Source organism: Bufo bufo, chromosome 7 (assembly GCF_905171765.1).
Source record: "Bufo bufo chromosome 7, aBufBuf1.1, whole genome shotgun sequence".
NCBI lineage: Eukaryota > Metazoa > Chordata > Amphibia > Anura > Bufonidae > Bufo > Bufo bufo.
The window spans coordinates 23,602,931-23,624,146 of NC_053395.1; the positions used below are offsets into that span (position 1 = coordinate 23,602,931).

Consider the following 21,216-nt stretch of genomic DNA (forward strand, 5'->3'; position numbering starts at 1 on the left):
AGTCCACACGATGTCTCTTTAGGCCGTCAATGGGCTCTTCGGCACATGTCTTTTCCCACAGTGGGACTTTGCGGGGGCTTCTTGCAGATCGCTCGGCTTCACAGAGGCGTCTTCTAATAGTAACAGGACTCACAGGGAACTTTACACCTTCTTTCATCTTCTGGAGCTGATGTTGGCCGAGTCCTCGCCATTTTGGCTTTTCTTCTATCCATTTGAATGGTAGTTTTTCGCTTTCTTCCACGTCTTTCAGCTTTTGGTTGCCATTTTAAAGCATTTGCAATCATTTTAGCTGAGCAGCCTCTCATTTTCTGCACTTATTTATACAGGGAGTGCAGAATTATTAGGCAAGTTGTATTTTTGAGGATTAATTTTATTATTGAACAACAACCATGTTCTCAATGAACCCAAAAAACTCATTAATATCAAAGATGAATATTTTTGGAAGTAGTTTTTAGTTTGTTTTTAGTTTTAGCTATTTTAGGGGGATATCTGTGTGTGCAGGTGACTATTACTGTGCATAATTATTAGGCAACTTAACAAAAAACAAATATATACCCATTTCAATTATTTATTTTTACCAGTGAAACCAATATAACATCTCAACATTCACAAATATACATTTCTGACATTCAAAAACAAAACAAAAACAAATCAGTGACCAATATAGCCACCTTTCTTTGCAAGGACACTCAAAAGCCTGCCATCCATGGATTCTGTCAGTGTTTTGATCTGTTCACCATCAACATTGCGTGCAGCAGCAACCACAGCCTCCCAGACACTGTTCAGAGAGGTGTACTGTTTTCCCTCCTTGTAAATCTCACATTTGATGATGGACCACAGGTTCTCAATGGGGTTCAGATCAGGTGAACAAGGAGGCCATGTCATTAGATTTTCTTCTTTTATACCCTTTCTTGCCAGCCACGCTGTGGAGTACTTGGACGCGTGTGATGGACCATTGTCCTGCATGAAAATCATGTTTTTCTTGAAGGATGCAGACTCCTTCCTGTACCACTGCTTGAAGGTGTCTTCCAGAAACTGGCAGTAGGACTGGGAGTTGAGCTTGACTCCATCCTCAACCCGAAAAGGCCCCACAAGCTCATCTTTGATGATACCAGCCCAAACCAGTACTCCACCTCCACCTTGCTGGCGTCTGAGTCGGACTGGAGCTCTCTGCCCTTTACCAATCCAGCCACGGGCCCATCCATCTGGCCCATCAAGACTCACTCTCATTTCATCAGTCCATAAAACCTTAGAAAAATCAGTCTTGAGATATTTCTTGGCCCAGTCTTGACGTTTCAGCTTGTGTCTTGTTCAGTGGTGGTCGTCTTTCAGCCTTTCTTACCTTGGCCATGTCTCTGAGTATTGCACACCTTGTGCTTTTGGGCACTCCAGTGATGTTGCAGCTCTGAAATATGGCCAAACTGGTGGCAAGTGGCATCTTGGCAGCTGCACGCTTGACTTTTCTCAGTTCATGGGCAGTTATTTTGCGCCTTGGTTTTTCCACACGCTTCTTGCGACCCTGTTGACTATTTTGAATGAAACGCTTGATTGTTCGATGATCACGCTTCAGAAGCTTTGCAATTTTAAGAGTGCTGCATCCCTCTGCAAGATATCTCACTATTTTTGACTTTTCTGAGCCTGTCAAGTCCTTCTTTTGACCCATTTTGCCAAAGGAAAGGAAGTTGCCTAATAATTATGCACACCTAATATAGGGTGTTGATGTCATTAGACCACACCCCTTCTCATTACAGAGATGCACATCACCTGATATGCTTAATTGGTAGTAGGCTTTCGAGCCTATACAACTTGGAGTAAGACAACATGCATAAAGAGGATGATGTGGTCAAAATACTCATTTGCCTAATAATTCTGCACGCAGTGTATGTTTTCCCCTCTCCAATCAACTTTTTAATCAAGGCACGCTGTTCTTCTGAACAATGTCTGGAACGACCCATTTTCCTCAGAATTTCAGAGAGAAATGCACTGTAACCAGCAGGTACAACATTTGCTGCCTTCCTTCCTTAAATAAGGGCAATAACTGCCACCTGTTTTTCAAAAAATGAACGACCTCACTCATTGAACTCCACACTGCTATTATTTTGAACATGCCCCTTTCAATAAGTGATTGAATTACGGAGAATCAGCAGCATGCATGTCATGGATGTTGAATTTCTATTACTCTACTATACCTGCTAGTAAATTATTTGCCATATAGAAATATCATTTCTACCAAAAACAGTGACTGATCAGGTTAGTGATGTCTGACTGCTATTATTTTGAACTCAACTGTGTGTTATATACGCCCATACATCCCCAGTTTCCATATTACTTCAGTACTGATAAGAATTGGCATTCAGGACTCTAGGAAAGCTGGGTGACAACCAATATGGCCACCATTTAGTTGTCTCGTCAAGAAGTCCTTACAGCTATTTCTGGAAAAGCTGGGTGACAACCAATATGGCCGCCATCGGAGATCCGACAACCTGTCTCAGTATATGTTATATACATTCATACTTCCCCGGTTTCTATATTACTTCAATACTAATACAAATGACCATTCAGGACTCTAGGAAAGCTGGGTGACAACCACCATCATTGTTGCTTTCTATACGTTGCTATCCGAGAGGATTGTCCCGTGATATACAGGTTCTTCTCAAAAAATTAGCATATTGTGATAAAGTTCATTATTTTCTGTAATGTACTAATAAACATTAGACTTTCATATATTTTAGATTCATTACACACAACTGAAGTAGTTCAAGCCTTTTCTTGTTTTAATATTGATGATTTTGGCATACAGCTCATGAAAACCCCAAATTCCTATCTCAAAAAATTAGCATATCATGAAAAGGTTCTCTAAACGAGCTATTAACCTAATCATCTGAATCAACTAATTAACTCTAAACACCTGCAAAAGATTCCTGAGGCTTTTAAAAACTCCCAGCCTGGTTCATTACTCAAAACCGCAATCATGGGTAAGACTGCCGACCTGACTGCTGTCCAGAAGGCCATCATTGACACCCTCAAGCAAGAGGGTAAGACACAGAAAGAAATTCCTGAACGAATAGGCTGTTCCCAGAGTGCTGTATCAAGGCACCTCAGTGGGAAGTCTGTGGGAAGGAAAAAGTGTGGCAGAAAACGCTGCACAACGAGAAGAGGTGACCGGACCCTGAGGAAGATTGTGGAGAAGGACCGATTCCAGACCTTGGGGGACCTGCGGAAGCAGTGGACTGAGTCTGGAGTGGAAACATCCAGAGCCACCGTGTACAGGCGTGTGCAGGAAATGGGCTACAGGTGCCGCATTCCTCAGGTCAAGCCACTTTTGAACCAGAAACAGCGGCAGAAGCGCCTGACCTGGGCTACAGAGAAGCAGCACTGGACTGTTACTCAGTGGTCCAAAGTACTTTTTTCGGATGAAAGCAAATTTGCATGTCATTTGGAAATCAAGGTGCCAGAGTCTGGAGGAAGACTGGGGAGAGGGAAATGCCAAAATGCCTGAAGTCCAGTGTCAAGTACCCACAGTCAGTGATGGTCTGGGGTGCCATGTCAGCTGCTGGTGTTGGTCCACTGTGTTTTATCAAGGGCAGGGTCAATGCAGCTAGCTATCAGGAGATTTTGGAGCACTTCATGCTTCCATCTGCTGAAAAGCTTTATGGAGATGAAGATTTCATTTTTCAGCACGACCTGGCACCTGCTCACAGTGCCAAAACCACTGGTAAATGGTTTACTGACCATGGTATTACTGTGCTCAATTGGCCTGCCAACTCTCCTGACCTAAACCCCATAGAGAATCTGTGGGATATTGGGAAGAGTTGAGAGACGCAAGACCCAACGCAAGCTTAAGGCCGCTATGGAAGCATCCTGGGCCTCCATAACACCTCAGCAGTGCCACAGGCTGATTGCCTCCATGCCACATTGCCACATTGAAGCAGTCATTTCTGCAAAAGGATTCCCGACCAAGTATTGAGTGCAGAACTGAACTTAATTATTTGAAGGTTGACTTTTTTTGTATTAAAAACACTTTTCTTTTATTGGTCGGATGAAATATGCTAATTTTTTGAGATAGGAATTTGGGGTTTTCATGAGCTGTATGCCAAAATCATCAATATTAAAACAAGAAAAGGCTTGAATTACTTCAGTTGTGTGTAATGAATCTAAAATATATGAAAGTCTAATGTTTATCAGTACATTACAGAAAATAATGAACTTTATCACAATATGCTAATTTTTTGAGAAGAACCTGTATATACACTGGAACTGTGCCTGCAGCATGTACTACTACTCCCATCTTCACTTCAGTAAAGAAAGAATTTATTTATTGGAACCACCGGGCCTGTTTACTGACTCTACCACGCATCCTCCGGCCCCCAAGGGCACCAGGCAGGAACCCTGAGGAAAGAAAGGGTGTGCCCTCCAGTCGGGGCACAGCCCTAGGGGGCGTCAGAGTGGAGATTGCCACCATGAACTGTCAGTACTACTCCACCCTCAGAGCCACAACTACCACTCCCATGGTCCACACACTCCCCTGTGGCCCGCTGCTGATCTAGTACTCATATGGTGGTCACCCAGGCAGGATGTCACCTGGTTGCTAGGCAACCTGAAGCCACACACCCTTCAGAATGCACTAAGGGGCATATGAGAGAAATGAGCATAGATGGCAGATAGTTGTGTCTGGACTGTCTCATTTCCTTTGTATGTGGCCCCCCCCGGGAGGGTCTGTACCTCCCCCGGGGCCCGGGTGGCACTTATCAGATGAGTCGCCGTCTGATGAGGTGATACAGACATGAAGAGTCCTGGGCTCCGCTGTGCCCCCCTAACGTTATACGAGTCCCTGTCCTCCTCTGTGGATATCTGTTCCTGGGAAAGCTGGGTGACACAACCAACATGGATGTCACCCAGGCTCGGACTGGCTCACCGGGAAGCCGGTGAAATGCCCGGTGGGCCCCTTGCCTGTCTGCTTATACTACAGCCAGAGCCACCAGCAGGGGCAGGGCAGTTGCTATACTTTCAGTTTCAGGCGCCTGGCTGTTATCAGGGGCTGGACTGCAGCACTGGCACACATATCATTTTACTTTGGTGAAAGGGACAGCACAATACCCTGCAGCGCTTGTCCCTTTCTCCAAAGTAAACTTCACCGACCCGACATGAGCAGACAGCTCCCCCCCTCCTCTCTGCAGTGTGATATTCCATCCTGTGTGAGGAGGGGGCGGAGCCAGAGGAGCCGACAGCCGAGGCAGCAGGAGATAATGGAGACACTGCTGCTCTCTCTGAGTCACTGTGCCTCCAGTATAAAGTTCTCTTCTCTCACTGGTCCCACTACTCCACACAGCAGAACTGGGGTAAGTTACTGTGGGAGGGAAGTGGGAAGAGAGTCCTGAAGCTGCTGCCCCTGCACATCTTGTGTCCCTGTTGTTCCAGCCCCTCACAGACCTTTCCCACCAACTATCTCACCTATACTTTATACAGGGCAAGAAGTCATGTCTCCCAGTGTCCCCCTCTTCCCTCTCATCAGTGGCATTTCACACTTTCCCAGCCCCTCACCCCCACATAATATGTAATGTCACATAATATGTAATGTCTCTGGAGCACACAATCCATGGGGCCCCGGTGTAAAACTGAACCATGGGGCCCCCTTCCCGTCGCCGCCCCCCCCCCCCCCCAACCTCCCTCCACCAGCAGCAGAGTTAGGCTCCATTCACACGTCCGCAAAATGGGTCCGCATCCTTTCCGCAATTTTGCGGAATGGGTGCGGACCCATTCATTCTCTATGGGGACGGAATGGTTGCGGACAGCACACAGTGTGCTGTCTGCAGCCGCAATTGCGGAGTGCGGCCCTGATTTTGGGTCCGCAGCTTCGCAAGAAGATAGAGCATGTCCTATTCTTGTCCGCAGCTTGCGGACAAGAATAGGCATTTCTATGGGGGCGCCGGGCTGGTGTGTTGCGGACCCGCAATTTGCGGGTCCGCAACACACCACAGACGTGTGAATGCAGCCTTAGGCTACTTTCACACCTGCGTTAGGTGCGGATCCGTCTGGTATCTGCACAGACGGATCACCACCGATAATGCAAACGCTTGTATCCGTTCAGAACGGATCCGTTTGCATTACCACGAAAAAAAAAAAAGATAATGCAAACATTACACTGAAAGTCAATGGAGGACGGATCCGTTTTCAATTGCACCATATTGTGTCAGTGAAAACGGATCCGTCCTCATTGACTTACATTGTAAGACAGGACGGATCCGTTTGGCTCTGCATCGCCAGGCGGACACCAAAACGAATCTGCACAGACGGATCCGCACCTATAATGCAAATGCTTGTATCCGTTCAGAACAGATCCGTTTGGCTGCAAGCAGCGTTTTGGTGTCAGCCTCCAGAGCGGAATGGAGGCTGAACGGAGGCAAACTGATGCATTCAGAGCGGATCCTTATCCATTCAGAATGCATTGGGGCTGAACTGATCCATTTTGGGGCCGCTTGTGAGAGCCTGGAAACTGATCTCACAGGCGGACCCAGAAACGCAGGTGTGAAAGTAGCCTAACTCTGCAATATTTCTGTAGCCTGCAACCTCTGACTGCCCAGTTGGGCTGAAACTACTACACCCAGCATGTTCTGGCAGTAATAGTAAATGGAATATTGGTGCAATTCTGAGCTACTAGTCTATATAATACAATATAATATTATGTATTATATAGACTAGTAGCTCAGAATTGCACCAATATCCATTTACTATTACTGCCAGAACATGCTGGGTGTAGTAGTTTCAGCCCAACTGGGCAGTCAGAGGTTGCAGGCTACCGAAATATAGCAGAGCTAGTTATAAAGCCAGCCCCCATCAGACCCTCCTCTGAGTCTAATCTGAACTCACTCACCATAAATGTGGTGAGCAATTATGAAGACCTTTTTTTTTTTTTTTTATACAAATCTTATCTTCACTTCCGAACCGGCACCAGCTTCTTCACGCTCTCCGGTGCCTTCTTCCTGCTGCGTCTCGGTGTTGTTGTGCGCCTGCGCAGCCTAGGGAAACGTTGTGTCCGGTGCTGCCGCCCAACAGGAAATGACTAGGCACGCTGCACCCGCACGGGGAGGAGAATCGGGGGGGGAAACTCTCACTCAAGGAGGGTAGGGCTGGCCTGGCCTGGCACTACAGCGCAGAAACGCAACACTGGGTGGCGGGCCCCGGGTCGGCCGCCCGGATTAAGGCTGTTTCACACGAGCGAGTCCATTGCGGAAATCGCGCTCCGTGTGTGAGTGTGATCCTCCGCTCTGGACTTGCAGGAGCGCACGGCATTATCATGATTTATAATGCTATGTGCCTCTGCTTGGCCTTTTTTCCACAGAATCATACTGACCGCTTTATGTCACTATGTCCAGAGCGGAGGTTCACACTCACACACGGAGCGTGATTCCCGCAATCGACTCGCTCGTGTGAAACAGCCCTTATACAGGCAGGCACAGCACTACTGCAGGGCGGGGCCAGGGGTCCACAGGCGGCCGGGCCCCCTGGAGTGCCGGGCCCAGCCGCGACCCCTGTATGTACGCCCCTGCTCTGGAGGTTATATCAGTACTGGAGCGATATAAGAGGAGCGGCTGATATCAGTCACATAGGATGTAATGTCTCTGGAGGTTATATCAGAGCTGGAGCGATATAAGAGGAGCGGCTGATATCAGTCACATAGGATGTAATGTCTCTGGAGGTTACCGTATTTTTCGCCCTATAAAACGCACTTTTTTCCCCCAAAAAATGGGAAAATGCCCCTGCGTCTTCTGGGGTGAATGCTGACATTTTTACAGGCTGCGATGTATACGAGAGCGGGGAGGGACTGGGTGCGGTCACTGTACTCCGGCCCCGCCGCTCCGGTGCTGCAATATTCAAATATAAAATGTCTCATTCAATTAAAAGTGATTAAACATGCCCCCCCCCCCCCGACACACTTTTAATATTACCATACACCCTAACAGCCGGGCGGGCGGCAGCATAACTCCCTGATGTCACGTGCCTGCGCCGCCTACTTTATGAATCAAGCAGGCGGCGCAGGCACGTGACGTCAGTGAGTGACGCGCTGGCCGCCCGGCCTGCCTGCGTTGTACAGAAGCTGTTAGGGTGTACAGTAATATTAGGAGTGAGGGGGCATGTGTAATAACTTTTAATTGAATCAGACATTTTATATTTGCATACTGGAGCGGTGGGGGGGGGATCTGTGGATGACAGTTTTATGGGGGACATCTGTGGATGGCACTGTTAAGGGGTGGGGGGGGGTCTGTGGATGGCACTGTTAAGGGGTGGGGGGGTCTGTGGATGGCACTGTTATGGGGTGGGGGGTCTGTGATGGCACATATATAACAGTGCCACCCGCAGATCCCCCTCCATAACAGTGCCACCCGCAGATCCCCCTCCATAACAGTGCCATCTGCAGATCCCCCTCCATAACAGTGCCATCCACAGATCCCCCTCCATAACAGTGCCATCCACAGATCCCCCTCCATAACAGTGCCATCCACAGATCCCCCTCCATAACAGTGCCATCCACAGATACCCCCCAATAACAGTGTCCGTCATAGATCCCCCCCATAACAGTGCGTCATCCACAGATCCCCCCCATAACAGTGCGTCATCCACAGATCCCCCCCCCATAACAGTGCGTCATCCACAGATCCCCCCCATAACAGTGCGTCATCCACAGATCCCCCATAAGGCCTCATGCACACGACCGTTGTTGTGTTCCGTTCCGCAAAATGGGGTTCCATTGTTCCGTGATCCGTTTCCGTTTTTGTTTCCGTGTGTCTTCATTTATTTTTGGAGGATCACCAGACATGAAGGAAAGTAAAAAAAAAAAAAAGTCAAGTTTGCCATGCAAATGATAGGGAAAAAACAGACGCGGACGCGGATGACAATCTTGTGTGCCTCCGCGTTTTTTCACGGTCCCATTGACTTGAATGGATCCGCAAACCGTTTTCCGTGGAAAAAATAGGACAGGTTATATTTTTTTGACGGACTGGAACCAGGGATCACGGACGCGGATGACAAACGGTGCATTAGCCGAGTTTTCAACAAACCCATTGAAAGTCAATGGGTCCGCAGAAAATCACGAAAGCGGAACAACGGACACAGAATAAAACAACGGTCGTGTGCATGAGGCCTAACAGTGCGTCATCCACAGATCCCCCATAACAGTGCGCCATCCCCAGATCCCCCCCATAACAGTGTCCTTCACAGATCCCCCTCCATAACAGTGCCACCCGCAGATCCCCCTCCATAACAGTGCCACCCGCAGATCCCCCTCCATAACAGTGCCACCCGCAGATCCCCCTCCATAACAGTGCCACCCGCAGATCCCCCATCATAACAGTGCCACCCGCAGATCCCCCTCCATAACAGTGCCACCCGCAGATCCCCCTCCATAACAGTGCCACCCGCAGATCCCCCTCCATAACAGTGCCACCCGCAGATCCCCCTCCATAACAGTGCCACCCGCAGATCCCCCTCCATAACAGTGCCACCCGCAGATCCCCCTCCATAACAGTGCCACCCGCAGATCCCCCTCCATAACAGTGCCACCCGCAGATCCCCCTCCATAACAGTGCCACCCGCAGATCCCCCTCCATAACAGTGCCACCCGCAGATCCCCCTCCATAACAGTGCCACCCGCAGATCCCCCTCCATAACAGTGCCACCCGCAGATCCCCCTCCATAACAGTGCCACCCGCAGATCCCCCTCCATAACAGTGCCACCCGCAGATCCCCCATCATAACAGTGCCACCCGCAGATCCCCCTCCATAACAGTGCCACCCGCAGATCCCCCATCATAACAGTGCCACCCGCAGATCCCCCTCCATAACAGTGCCACCCGCAGATCCCCCTCCATAACAGTGCCACCCGCAGATCCCCCTCCATAACAGTGCCACCCGCAGATCCCCCATCATAACAGTGCCACCCGCAGATCCCCCATCATAACAGTGCCACCCGCAGATCCCCCTCCATAACAGTGCCACCCGCAGATCCCCCTCCATAACAGTGCCACCCGCAGATCCCCCTCCATAACAGTGCCACCCGCAGATCCCCCTCCATAACAGTGCCACCCGCAGATCCCCCTCCATAACAGGGCCACCCGCAGATCCCCCTCCATAACAGTGCCACCCGCAGATCCCCCTCCATAACAGTGCCACCCGCAGATCCCCCTCCATAACAGTGCCACCCGCAGATCCCCCTCCATAACAGTGCCATCCGCAGATCCCCCTCCATAACAGTGCCATCCACAGATCCCCCTCCATAACAGTGCGTCATCCACAGATCCCCCCCATAACAGTGCGTCATCCACAGATCCCCCCCCCCATAACAGTGCGTCATCCACAGATCCCCCCCATAACAGTGCGTCATCCACAGATCCCCCATAAGGCCTCATGCACACGACCGTTGTTGTGTTCCGTTCCGCAAAATGGGGTTCCATTGTTCCGTGATCCGTTTCCGTTTTTGTTTCCGTGTGTCTTCATTTATTTTTGGAGGATCACCAGACATGAAGGAAAGTAAAAAAAAAAAAGAAGTCAAGTTTGCCATGCAAATGATAGGGAAAAAACTGACGCGGACGCGGATGACAATCTTGTGTGCCTCCGCGTTTTTTCACGGTCCCATTGACTTGAATGGATCCGCAAACCGTTTTCCGTGGAAAAAATAGGACAGGTTATATTTTTTTGACGGACTGGAACCAGGGATCACGGACGCGGATGACAAACGGTGCATTAGCCGAGTTTTCAACAAACCCATTGAAAGTCAATGGGTCCGCAGAAAATCACGAAAGCGGAACAACGGACACAGAATAAAACAACGGTCGTGTGCATGAGGCCTAACAGTGCGTCATCCACAGATCCCCCATAACAGTGCGCCATCCCCAGATCCCCCCCCATAACAGTGCCATCCCCAGATCCCCCCCCATAACAGTGTCCTTCACAGATCCCCCCCCATAACAGTGTCCTTCACAGATCCCCAGTAATAGTGCCATCCACAGACCACCATTAGTTCCAAACCCACCAAAAGCACACCTTTTGGTTAAAAATATTTTTTTTCTTATTTTCCTCCCCAAAAACCTAGGTGCATCTTATAGGGCGAAAAATACGGTATATCAGTACTAGAGTGTTATAAGAGGAGCGGCTGATATCAGTCACATGTGATGTAATGTCTCTGGAGGTTATATCAGTGCTGGAGCGTTATAAGAGGAGCGGCTGATATCAGTCACATATGACTGTGGATAGGTCATCAGTATCTGATTGGTGGGGGTCTGATACCCGGGACTAGGGATCGACCGATATTGATTTTTTTAGAGCTGATAACCTGTGAACTTTCAGGCCGATAGCCGATAATTTATACCAATATTTTGTGCATTTTCATTTTTGAAAAAAAATAAAAAAATTCCTACACAAATCTGTTGTTAAACGAAGAGATGCCATTATATATCTAAGATTAAATATTTATACTTAATATTTTGGTGTTTTTTTTTATTCAATAACTATCTCCCCCTTAGGGGCTAGAACCTGGATCCCTTGTCCTATTCACCCTAATAGATCTCTATCAGGGTGAATAGGACTTCACACTCTCCCTGCTGCCCGGTGCATAGTACACATGGCAGCAGGGAGCTGACTATGGCAGCCAGGGCGTCAGTAGCATCCTGGCTGCCATGGTAACCGATCGGAGCCCCGCAATTACACTGCTTGGGCTCTGATCAGAAGCTGCCACTGCCACCAATGAAGATAACTTGCCCATTAATTCAAATATAGCGACACCTGACCTCTATGAGGGGTAGCTGCGATCCGCAACAGTTAACCCCTCAGGTGCAGCTATATGATTCACCCGCCTCCTATATTTGAATTAATAACTTCATTGGTGGCGCAATGGCCACAGCCCCTCCCCTCCTCCTCCCCTCTTGCCTCTCACTGGTGGCAGCAGCGGCACAGGGGGGAGGGACTGCTTCCTTCTCCCCTGTGCTGCAGAGGGAACATTGATCGCATTGATAGCAGCTCGATCCATGTTCGCGATTCGTTATCGGCATATCAGCAAGGTTAGATGCTGATACCGATAACTTTGAAAATCCTGAATATCGGCCGATAATATCGGTAAATCCGATAATCGGTCGATCCCTACCTGGGACCACTGCCGATCAGCTCTTTGACAAGGCACCGGGGCTCCTGTGAGCCCTGTGTCCTTCTCTGTGATTTTTCTGGGCCATGTGACATCACGCTCATTGATCAAGTGGCCTAGGAGCAGCTCAGCCGCATAGAGGTGAAAGGGGCTGAACAGGATGCCAAGCACAGCCGCTATACAATGTACGGCGCTGAGCTTGGTGAGCTGAGAGGAGGCCGGGGCACTACTGCCAGCACTTCAATAAACTTATCCTTTTGAATATGCAGGAAACATTTCCTTCACTTTGGATATTGTTTAGGCTGGGGGACTGGGTGGTTCATCTAGGACATGGAATGTCCATGTGTGACCGCTGTCCAAACTACTGTAAATAACAGATACAGTTATCAACTAAATGAGTTGCTTAAAGGGAGTCTGTCATCACAGTTTCACCTTTTTAACCCTTCCCATAGCTTTTGAGCAGCATTACAGTTGATAAAAACGTTACCTTTATAAGCAATCGTGGACTTATAAAACTGGCAAAAATCATCTTAGTAGGATATGCAAATGAGGGCTCGCAAGTGCCCAGGGGCGGCGTCAACCTCGTAGGTGCCCAGGCAGCTCTGCCTTATCGTCGCTTCCCCCCGCCCATCCTTTCCCTCTGCCCGCCCATCTTCTTACTTCTTCTTTCGCCGAGATCCCGCGCCTGCGCACTGAGTCCATCGGCCGGCGCATTCCATTCCTGGTATGGCATCACAGTAATTAATGCGCATGCGCCGGCTAACGGACTCAGTGCGCAGGATCTCGGCGAAAGAAGAAGTAAGAAGATGGGCTGGCAGAGGGAAAGACTGGGCGGGGGGAAGCGACGATAAGGCAGAGCTGCCTGGGCAACTACGAGGTTGACGCTGCCCCTGGGCACTTGCGAGCCCTCATTTGCACATCCTACTAAGATGATTTTTGCCAGTTTTATAAGTCCACGATTGCTTATAAAGGTAACGTTTTTATCAACTGTAATGCTGCTAGAAAGCTATGGGAAGGGTTAAAAAGGTGAAACTGTGATGACAGACTCCCTTTAAAGAGAAACTATTTGATATAGTGCAGTGCACAATACTGTTCTGTTTAGCATACTGTTACTGTATTGTGTGCTAAAATGCATACATTCATGTGTGCGAGACTGAAAAATGAACAAGTTATATCTCCAGCTCTAGGGTGGGCCCCCAAAATCAATTCCACTGGTGGGCCCTAGGCACCCCAGTCCGACACTGATGTCACCCCTTTATCTCCTAAATGGCAGATCAGCCTAGCATAAAAATGTTCCCCACTCCCACATTACTGCCGAACCCCCTACCATTCTGAGATCACCTCTCCTTCAATACACCCCGAAATCTGTTATGGGGGCGCTGTGGATGTCACTGTTATGGGGGCACTGTGGATGTCATTGTTTTGTAGGCACTGTGGATGTCACTGTTATGGGGGCACTGTGGATGTCACTGTTATGGGGGCACTGTGGATGTCATTGTTTTGTAGGCACTGTGGATGTCACTGTTATGGGGGCACTGTGGATGTCACTGTTATGGGGGGCACAGTGGATGTCCCTGTTATGGGGGGCACAGTGGATGTCCCTGTTATGGGGGGCACAGTGGATGTCCCTGTTATGGGGGCACTGTGGATGTCACTGTTATGGGGGCACTGTGGATGTCACTGTTATGGGGGCACGGTGGATGTCACTGTTATGGGGGGCACTGTGGACGTCACTGTTATGGGGGGCACTGTGGATGTCACTGTTATGGGGGCACTGTGGATGTCACTGTTATGGGGGGCACTGTGGATGTCACTGTTATGGGGGCACTGTGGATGTCACTGTTATGGGGGCACGGTGGATGTCACTGTTATGGGGCACTGTGGATGTCACTGTTATGGGGGCACGGTGGATGTCACTGTTATGGGGGCACGGTGGATGTCACTGTTATGGGGGCACGGTGGATGTCACTGTTATGGGGCACTGTGGATGTCACTGTTATGGGGCACTGTGGATGTCACTGTTATGTGGGCGGTGTCACTGTTATGGGGGGCAATGTTGGTGTCACTGTTATGGGGCACGGTGGATGTCACTGTTATGGGGGCACGGTGGATGACACTGTTATGGGGCAGTGTGGATGTCACTGTTATGTGGGCGGTGTCACTGTTATGGGGGGCAATGTTGGTGTCACTGTTATGGGGCACGGTGGATGTCACTGTTATGGGGGCACGGTGGATGACACTGTTATGGGGCACTGTGGATGTCACTGTTATGGGGGCACTGTGGATGTCACTGTTATGGGGGCACTGTGGATGTCATTGTTTTGTAGGCACTGTGGATGTCACTGTTATGGGGGCACAGTGGATGTCCCTGTTATGGGGGGCACAGTGGATGTCCCTGTTATGGGGGGCACAGTGGATGTCCCTGTTATGGGGGGCACAGTGGATGTCCCTGTTATGGGGGCACTGTGGATGTCACTGTTATGGGGGCACTGTGGATGTCACTGTTATGGGGGCACTGTGGATGTCACTGTTATGGGGGCACTGTGGATGTCATTGTTTTGTAGGCACTGTGGATGTCACTGTTATGGGGGCACTGTGGATGTCACTGTTATGGGGGCACTGTGGATGTCACTGTTATGGGGGGCACAGTGGATGTCCCTGTTATGGGGGGCACAGTGTATGTCCCTGTTATGGGGGCACTGTGGATGTCACTGTTATGGGGGCACTGTGGATGTCACTGTTATGGGGGCACTGTGGATGTCATTGTTTTGTAGGCACTGTGGATGTCACTGTTATGGGGGCACTGTGGATGTCACTGTTATGGGGGGCACAGTGGATGTCCCTGTTATGGGGGGCACAGTGGATGTCCCTGTTATGGGGGCACTGTGGATGTCACTGTTATGGGGGCACTGTGGATGTCACTGTTATGGGGGCACGGTGGATGTCACTGTTATGGGGGGCACTGTGGACGTCACTGTTATGGGGGGCACTGTGGATGTCACTGTTATGGGGGCACTGTGGATGTCACTGTTATGGGGGGCACTGTGGATGTCACTGTTATGGGGGCACTGTGGATGTCACTGTTATGGGGGCACGGTGGATGTCACTGTTATGGGGGCACGGTGGATGTCACTGTTATGGGGCACTGTGGATGTCACTGTTATGGGGCACTGTGGATGTCACTGTTATGGGGGCACGGTGGATGTCACTGTTATGGGGGCACGGTGGATGTCACTGTTATGGGGGCACGGTGGATGTCACTGTTATGGGGCACTGTGGATGTCACTGTTATGGGGCACTGTGGATGTCACTGTTATGGGGCACTGTGGATGTCACTGTTATGTGGGCGGTGTCACTGTTATGGGGCACGGTGGATGTCACTGTTATGGGGTCACGGTGGATGACACTGTTATAGGGCAGTGTGGATGTCACTGTTATGTGGGCGGTGTCACTGTTATGGGGGGCAATGTTGGTGTCACTGTTATGGGGCACGGTGGATGTCACTGTTATGGGGGCACGGTGGATGACACTGTTATGGGGCACTGTGGATGTCACTGTTATGGGGGTGCTGTGGATGTCACTGTTATGGGGGCACTGTGGAGGTCAGTGTTATGGGGGCACTGTGGATGTCCCTGTTATGGGGGCATCTGTATTTTACTACGTCCATTTCACAGCCATGATGACAGTTTCCCCCTCAGTGACCGGTGAGGAGTCATATAACCGTCTGATGTGCCAGTAATCGCCATCAGATTTCACAACAAGCTGCAATATGTCAGACTAAAACCGCCAGGGACGGACGTACAATCCTCGACAGCTGACAATGTGCCCCCGACCCCCCGGCGACAGCTGGCGAGCCTGGCACTCAGCGACTCTGCGCCCACACGTCGTCCGCAGCCCGGACTCTCTCAGCCCTGATATTCCCCAGGGAGGAATGTGCAGCGTCTTGTCGACAGATGAAAGTCCGGACCAATGGCGGCTCCTCCGTACCACGCGCATACCAAAAGCACTACGTGGGCAGCCATAGTACAGGATCGGGGGGGTGCCCCCTGGTGGTGATTCCCGTATATAACGTGCAGATCTGTGTGGTGTGAACAAGGGCCTTTGAAGCTGCCTTCAAAACATGTTTTCTTTGCGTCGCCATATTCTGACCCCCAGAACTTTTTTGATAATTTCGTCTACAGAACTGTTTAAGGGCTTGTTTTTTCCGCGGCGAGCTGTCATTTTTATTGGTGCCATTTCGGGGGACATAAGTCTTTTTGATCACAGTTTATTAATTTTTTAAAAAAATTTGGGGGGGGGGGGGGGGGTAAGCAAGCGAATCTCTTATTTTTATTATTATTTTATTTTTATTTACATTGTTCAGCGCACAGTTAAAGTTTTTTATATTTTCGGATGTGGCGATATCTATACATTTATATATATATATGTGTAAATATAGAAAAGGGGGTGATTTATATTTTTAAGATTTTAGTGTTTTTTATTAGAACTTTTTCTTTATTTATTTTTTAATGGAACAGACGTGTACATGTGATCACCTGATCTCTGGTACCATAGACTGTAATAGATCACTACCACAGTCTATGGGATGCCGATAGGCTTCCTGTCAGGCTGTGCCTCAGACGCGGCTTAGCAGGCGGTTTCCTTGACAACCGCCGGCGAGGGGGATCCTGACACCGTCCAATAAGGCAGAGCTACCATTCTGGAGTCCGGGAAAGAAGGCTGACAACCCCTGTGAGGGCAGATCTACTGGTTGTCAGCCAGAAAAAGAATATAAATTGAACAAGAGTTGTCACCCAACTTTCCCAGGGGTCCGGGATGGCATACCTGTAATTGGGTACTAGCGCTCCGGACGTGAGGAAGGCTTCTTCTGAAACTAGAGTAGGACTCTAGTAACATTGGGCGACCGCCCCCGTAATGGTTACGGCGGCCATATTGGTTGTCACTCAGCTTTCTCAGAAATAGATATATCTAAGAAACTGGCGCTGAGCACCCTTTCAACTCGGAAGTGGGCGCCGTGGCTGCCTGCGTGTTGATTGGCTGAAGCTCATTGTAATTGGCAGGAATGGTTCTCCCCCTTTGAAAGAAATGAGAACCCCTTCAGCTCCTCCCAGTCCTGAATGGCTGATGCCTCATAATAATGAACTAAAAACAAATAATTAATTGTAACCTGTAGCTCTCCAGTTGCTGTTTTTTACAGCTGCAGACCACTAGTGTTTCATTTCGGCCGACGCGCGGCAGGGGGCGCTCGCTCGCCTATCTGTCTCGGCCACCGCCAGTGTGTCATTTCCGTCACTCCCACAGCAGGGGGCGCTCGCTCGCCTGTCTGCCTCAGCCGCCACCAGTGTGTCATTTCGGCCACCGCACGGCAGGGGGCGCTCGCTCGCTTGTCTGCCTCAGCCGCCACCAGTGTGTCATTTCAGTCACCCCCACAGCTCGGCCTCTGTCTCCACGGCAACGCAGCCGGATGCACGTGACTACTCGGAACCGGAAGAGCGGAGGACCGCGAAATTTCATCTGAAAGGTGAGAGGGGAAAGTAGTGCGAGCGGGACAGGGAGTTCCGGGGCCCCGAGAGCCGGTGAGCCCTGTGTATGTATATACAGGGTGTGGCACTACAAGTCCCAGCAGCTGAAAAGACACTGTCATACTGGTTAATAGAGCATGCTGAGGGTTGTAGTTCGTCTCTAGATATTTTTCTGGATTTACTGTATACTTAGGCCATGTATTGATAACGACGTGGCGACGTCTGACCGATTCGGGGGTGTTCTAGAACGTCTGTCAAAATTTCGTTAGCGATTGGACGAGAATTTAGCATTTGGCGCGATGCGGATCCGTGTACGATCAGTACTGGTGACCGTATGTCCCGTTGCGTAACTGTCACTTTATTCCGTTATCCCGGCAGGTGACATTCCATGACTGTCCTAACGGACGCCCGCGGCAGGCGGCCGGTCTGTAACTGCTGAACGGACATGTTTGTCCCCATAGCCGCTGCGTCCGTTGCCCCCTTTCAGAGGGCGATTCCCCCATCCATTAGCGCTGTATTACACCGGCCGTTATGTGAGATCTTATATTTCTTTTTTCTCTGATTTGCAGCCGTCACCATGAGATCTGGAGGCGAGGCCCCCTGCGATGGGAACACGCTGCTGGAGGCGACCATCCCGGAGGAAAGCGTGATCGTGATCAGCGATGATGAAGGCGATGTGTCCTTGGGGCTGGGGAACTCGGTGCTCCTAATAGAAGACGCTGGCGGTGAGGACTATGTTGCTGTCTTCTCCTGGACGGATGGTTTTCAAGCCACTGGACATGTTTAACCCTGTACGGGGTTATCCAACCCCTAAAATGCCTCCCCAAATGCCCTGGCCGCTTGCACGGATTGTACTTATTTCACTCCCTGGCACCCGCGTCACTTCTGACCCCTGCACGGCCGCTGCTGCATCTTCCTTTTGCGTGATGAAATCATCCGGGGGAGGGGGGGTTTCAACCAATAGCAGACTGCGACGAGAACCAGCCTCCCTAGCATTGTGGGTGACCCTAGAGAGGCTCGTCCCCATCGCAGCCTGCTATTGGCTTAGAAGCTGAGCGGGCGCCATAGCCGCCGGTTACCTGCTATTTTCCAAAGCAAACACCAGGAGGCAACGTACATGATGGGCGATACCGCCGACTAGTGTTGAGCGAATAACCCGATTCATTTGTAAACTTCGTTAACTATATAGCCTCCATCCTACTGTAAAATGTATGTGCTCCGTGGAGGTCTTTGCGAACGCGCGGCAAATATTCCGAGACTCGCTTTTATCTCACGTCTATGACGCGACACTTCGTTTGTTCACATAAATGACAGTGTCAAAATCTGACTCTGGACTCAGCTTCCTGCCTCATTAATGAAGCAGAGTTCAGCTTCGGATTTTGACTGCGTCATTAATGTGAATAAACCAAGTGTCGCGTCATAGACGTGAGACGGAGCAAGTCTCCTGATATTTGCTGCAAGTACGCAAAGACCTCCGCGGAGCACGTACATTTTACGGTAGGAAGGAGGCCATAATGTTTACAAACAAATTTGCTCAGAACGAACGCTGATCATGTGGACATTAACCGTCCAGATGCCGTTGTCAGTGGCGACCACTGCATTTGAGAGCGGTCTTTCCCTGGCAGCGTCGCGCACCCGGGACCTGAATGGCTTCACCGTGTTGGGATTGAGGAAGCCATTCGGTTGTTATGGACCCTGAAGGGTCCGAGGCTTGTCACAGGGATCTTCCTTTGGGGCAGAGTTCCATAGTAACACAGCACATCTCCCATAGACTGCAATGGTAATTCATTACAGTCTATGGAAAAAGAGATCAGATGATCGCATATTGAGGGACTTAAAATAAGTAGGAAAAAAAGGTTTTAAAAATGTAAATCGCCCCCCTTCCCTTCCCCCATATTAAATTAAAATATAAATACATTTATCCAGTATGGTTACATTCTGCCTATGGCAGAATTGCATTTTTTTTTTTTTTTCTCACTTCCACCCAATTCCACAAATTGTCATGAGGGGGATCCGGTGTCCACTGCGGCCAGTGATTGGCTGTGATCAGTGATGTCAAACCGGATGTTTACAGCGAGGAGGCTCAGTGGAGGATAAGGAGTTGGGGTGCTGGGAAGCATGTAAGTAAGCTTCCCTTTACAGGTCTGGCCAAGAAGGAGGGTTTGCAAAAGAACCCCCCTCCCATTCTTGCACAACCTCTTTAAAGGGACTGTCCCACAAAGGGCATTTGTCACCTATACACAGGGTAGGTGGTAATTGTCTAATCGCTGAAGCCACCATGATCATGAGAATGGGGGTCCCGAATCTGATTGGAGCGGTGGTCACACATGCTGATGTTCCCTCTATTCAGTGGGGCTGACAGAAATAGCCGTATCACGAACAGCCCCATAGATATTGATGTGAGTGAAACGGGTGGCTATGACTCCCCTTTCTATTGATCGTGTGGGTCCCACCCTCTGCAATTAGACATTTATCACCCAGACATTGACAATGTCCTTTGTGGGGCAACAACCCCTTTAAGAGGTTTAACCAGTCTTCTAATAAATGAACTAAAACGGCTCGGTGCCGTACGCGCGGAGCAGTGCAGACGAGTCAGATTGGAGCGTTCATCTAAAGACTCCTTATTACTTTCTTTTATTTTTCCTCTCAGAGGATTCGCTTTTACAAGAGAAGAAGACGCTAGAGGTGTTGGATGAAGAACTTGCCATAACCTTCAGCAGAAAGGCTCACGTGATGCCCCACGCCAGATATGATTGTTCAACGCACCCCTTTCTGTAAGGAAGTGATCAGGAGCACAATGTGGCACATCCATTATACCATGATCTGTAGTAGTCACTTGTTTCTATCCCATTTAGCCGTTTTGAGGAGGAGACCCAGGTTCCCATAGAGAAGAACGCCAGCTTCTGCGACGAGTGCTACTGCTACCTGTGTGACAAACCGGCCTCCGAGGTAAGCACGCGATGGCGGCAAACGCATCATATAAAGTGCATGCCTAACAGGAGGGTGTCACAGCGCAGGCCTCCATTACACTGTGGTTTCATAAAGGGCTTTTCCCCGTCATTCCAAAATGACCAGTCAGATTCTGGACAGAAATAACACAGGGCCAGATTTATCATTAGCTAAAGTCAAATTTATGGTGTGAAAAAGTGTCCAATGTTTGCGCAATCGGTAAAACTGTGATTTTTTTTTTTTTTTTTTTCTGGCTCTGCAATACGCTCGCCAGTTTTATGAAAGTGGGCGTGTTTTCTTATGTAAATTAATCTCTAGACAGATTACTATTGCGACAATTTAAAAGTCACAAAAAATTACATTGGCATCAAAGAGACTTTTTACCCTTCTTTATCTTTTAACCTTTAAAAATGTTGGATGTTAAATGTAAAAATGTTCATCAAAATATATTAATTTGTTTTCATTTTACTAGAATTAATGTTTTAATGTATATTTGGTTAAATATATTTGTATAAAATGTAGTTGTGTGTTAACGATTATTTTAATAATCGATTAGTTGTCGATAATTTCATTGATTTTAATCGGGAAAAAACACCAAAATGACAAAAAAAAGGG

General features: G+C 49.2%; 1 protein-coding gene across 1 annotated transcript in view; it reads left to right on the plus strand.

Moving 5' to 3' along the window:
* The first annotated feature begins 17,549 nt into the window (after positions 1–17,549).
* LOC121008281 overlaps positions 17,550–21,216 on the plus strand; it is a 42,061-nt gene continuing 38,394 nt past the window's right edge. The window contains exons 1-4 of the mRNA XM_040440727.1: positions 17,550–17,651; positions 18,222–18,377; positions 20,303–20,426; positions 20,508–20,601. Of these exons, the coding sequence (XP_040296661.1) occupies positions 18,230–18,377; positions 20,303–20,426; positions 20,508–20,601 (366 nt within the window). The 5' untranslated portion in view covers positions 17,550–17,651; positions 18,222–18,229. The remainder of the gene's footprint in view (positions 17,652–18,221; positions 18,378–20,302; positions 20,427–20,507; positions 20,602–21,216) is intronic.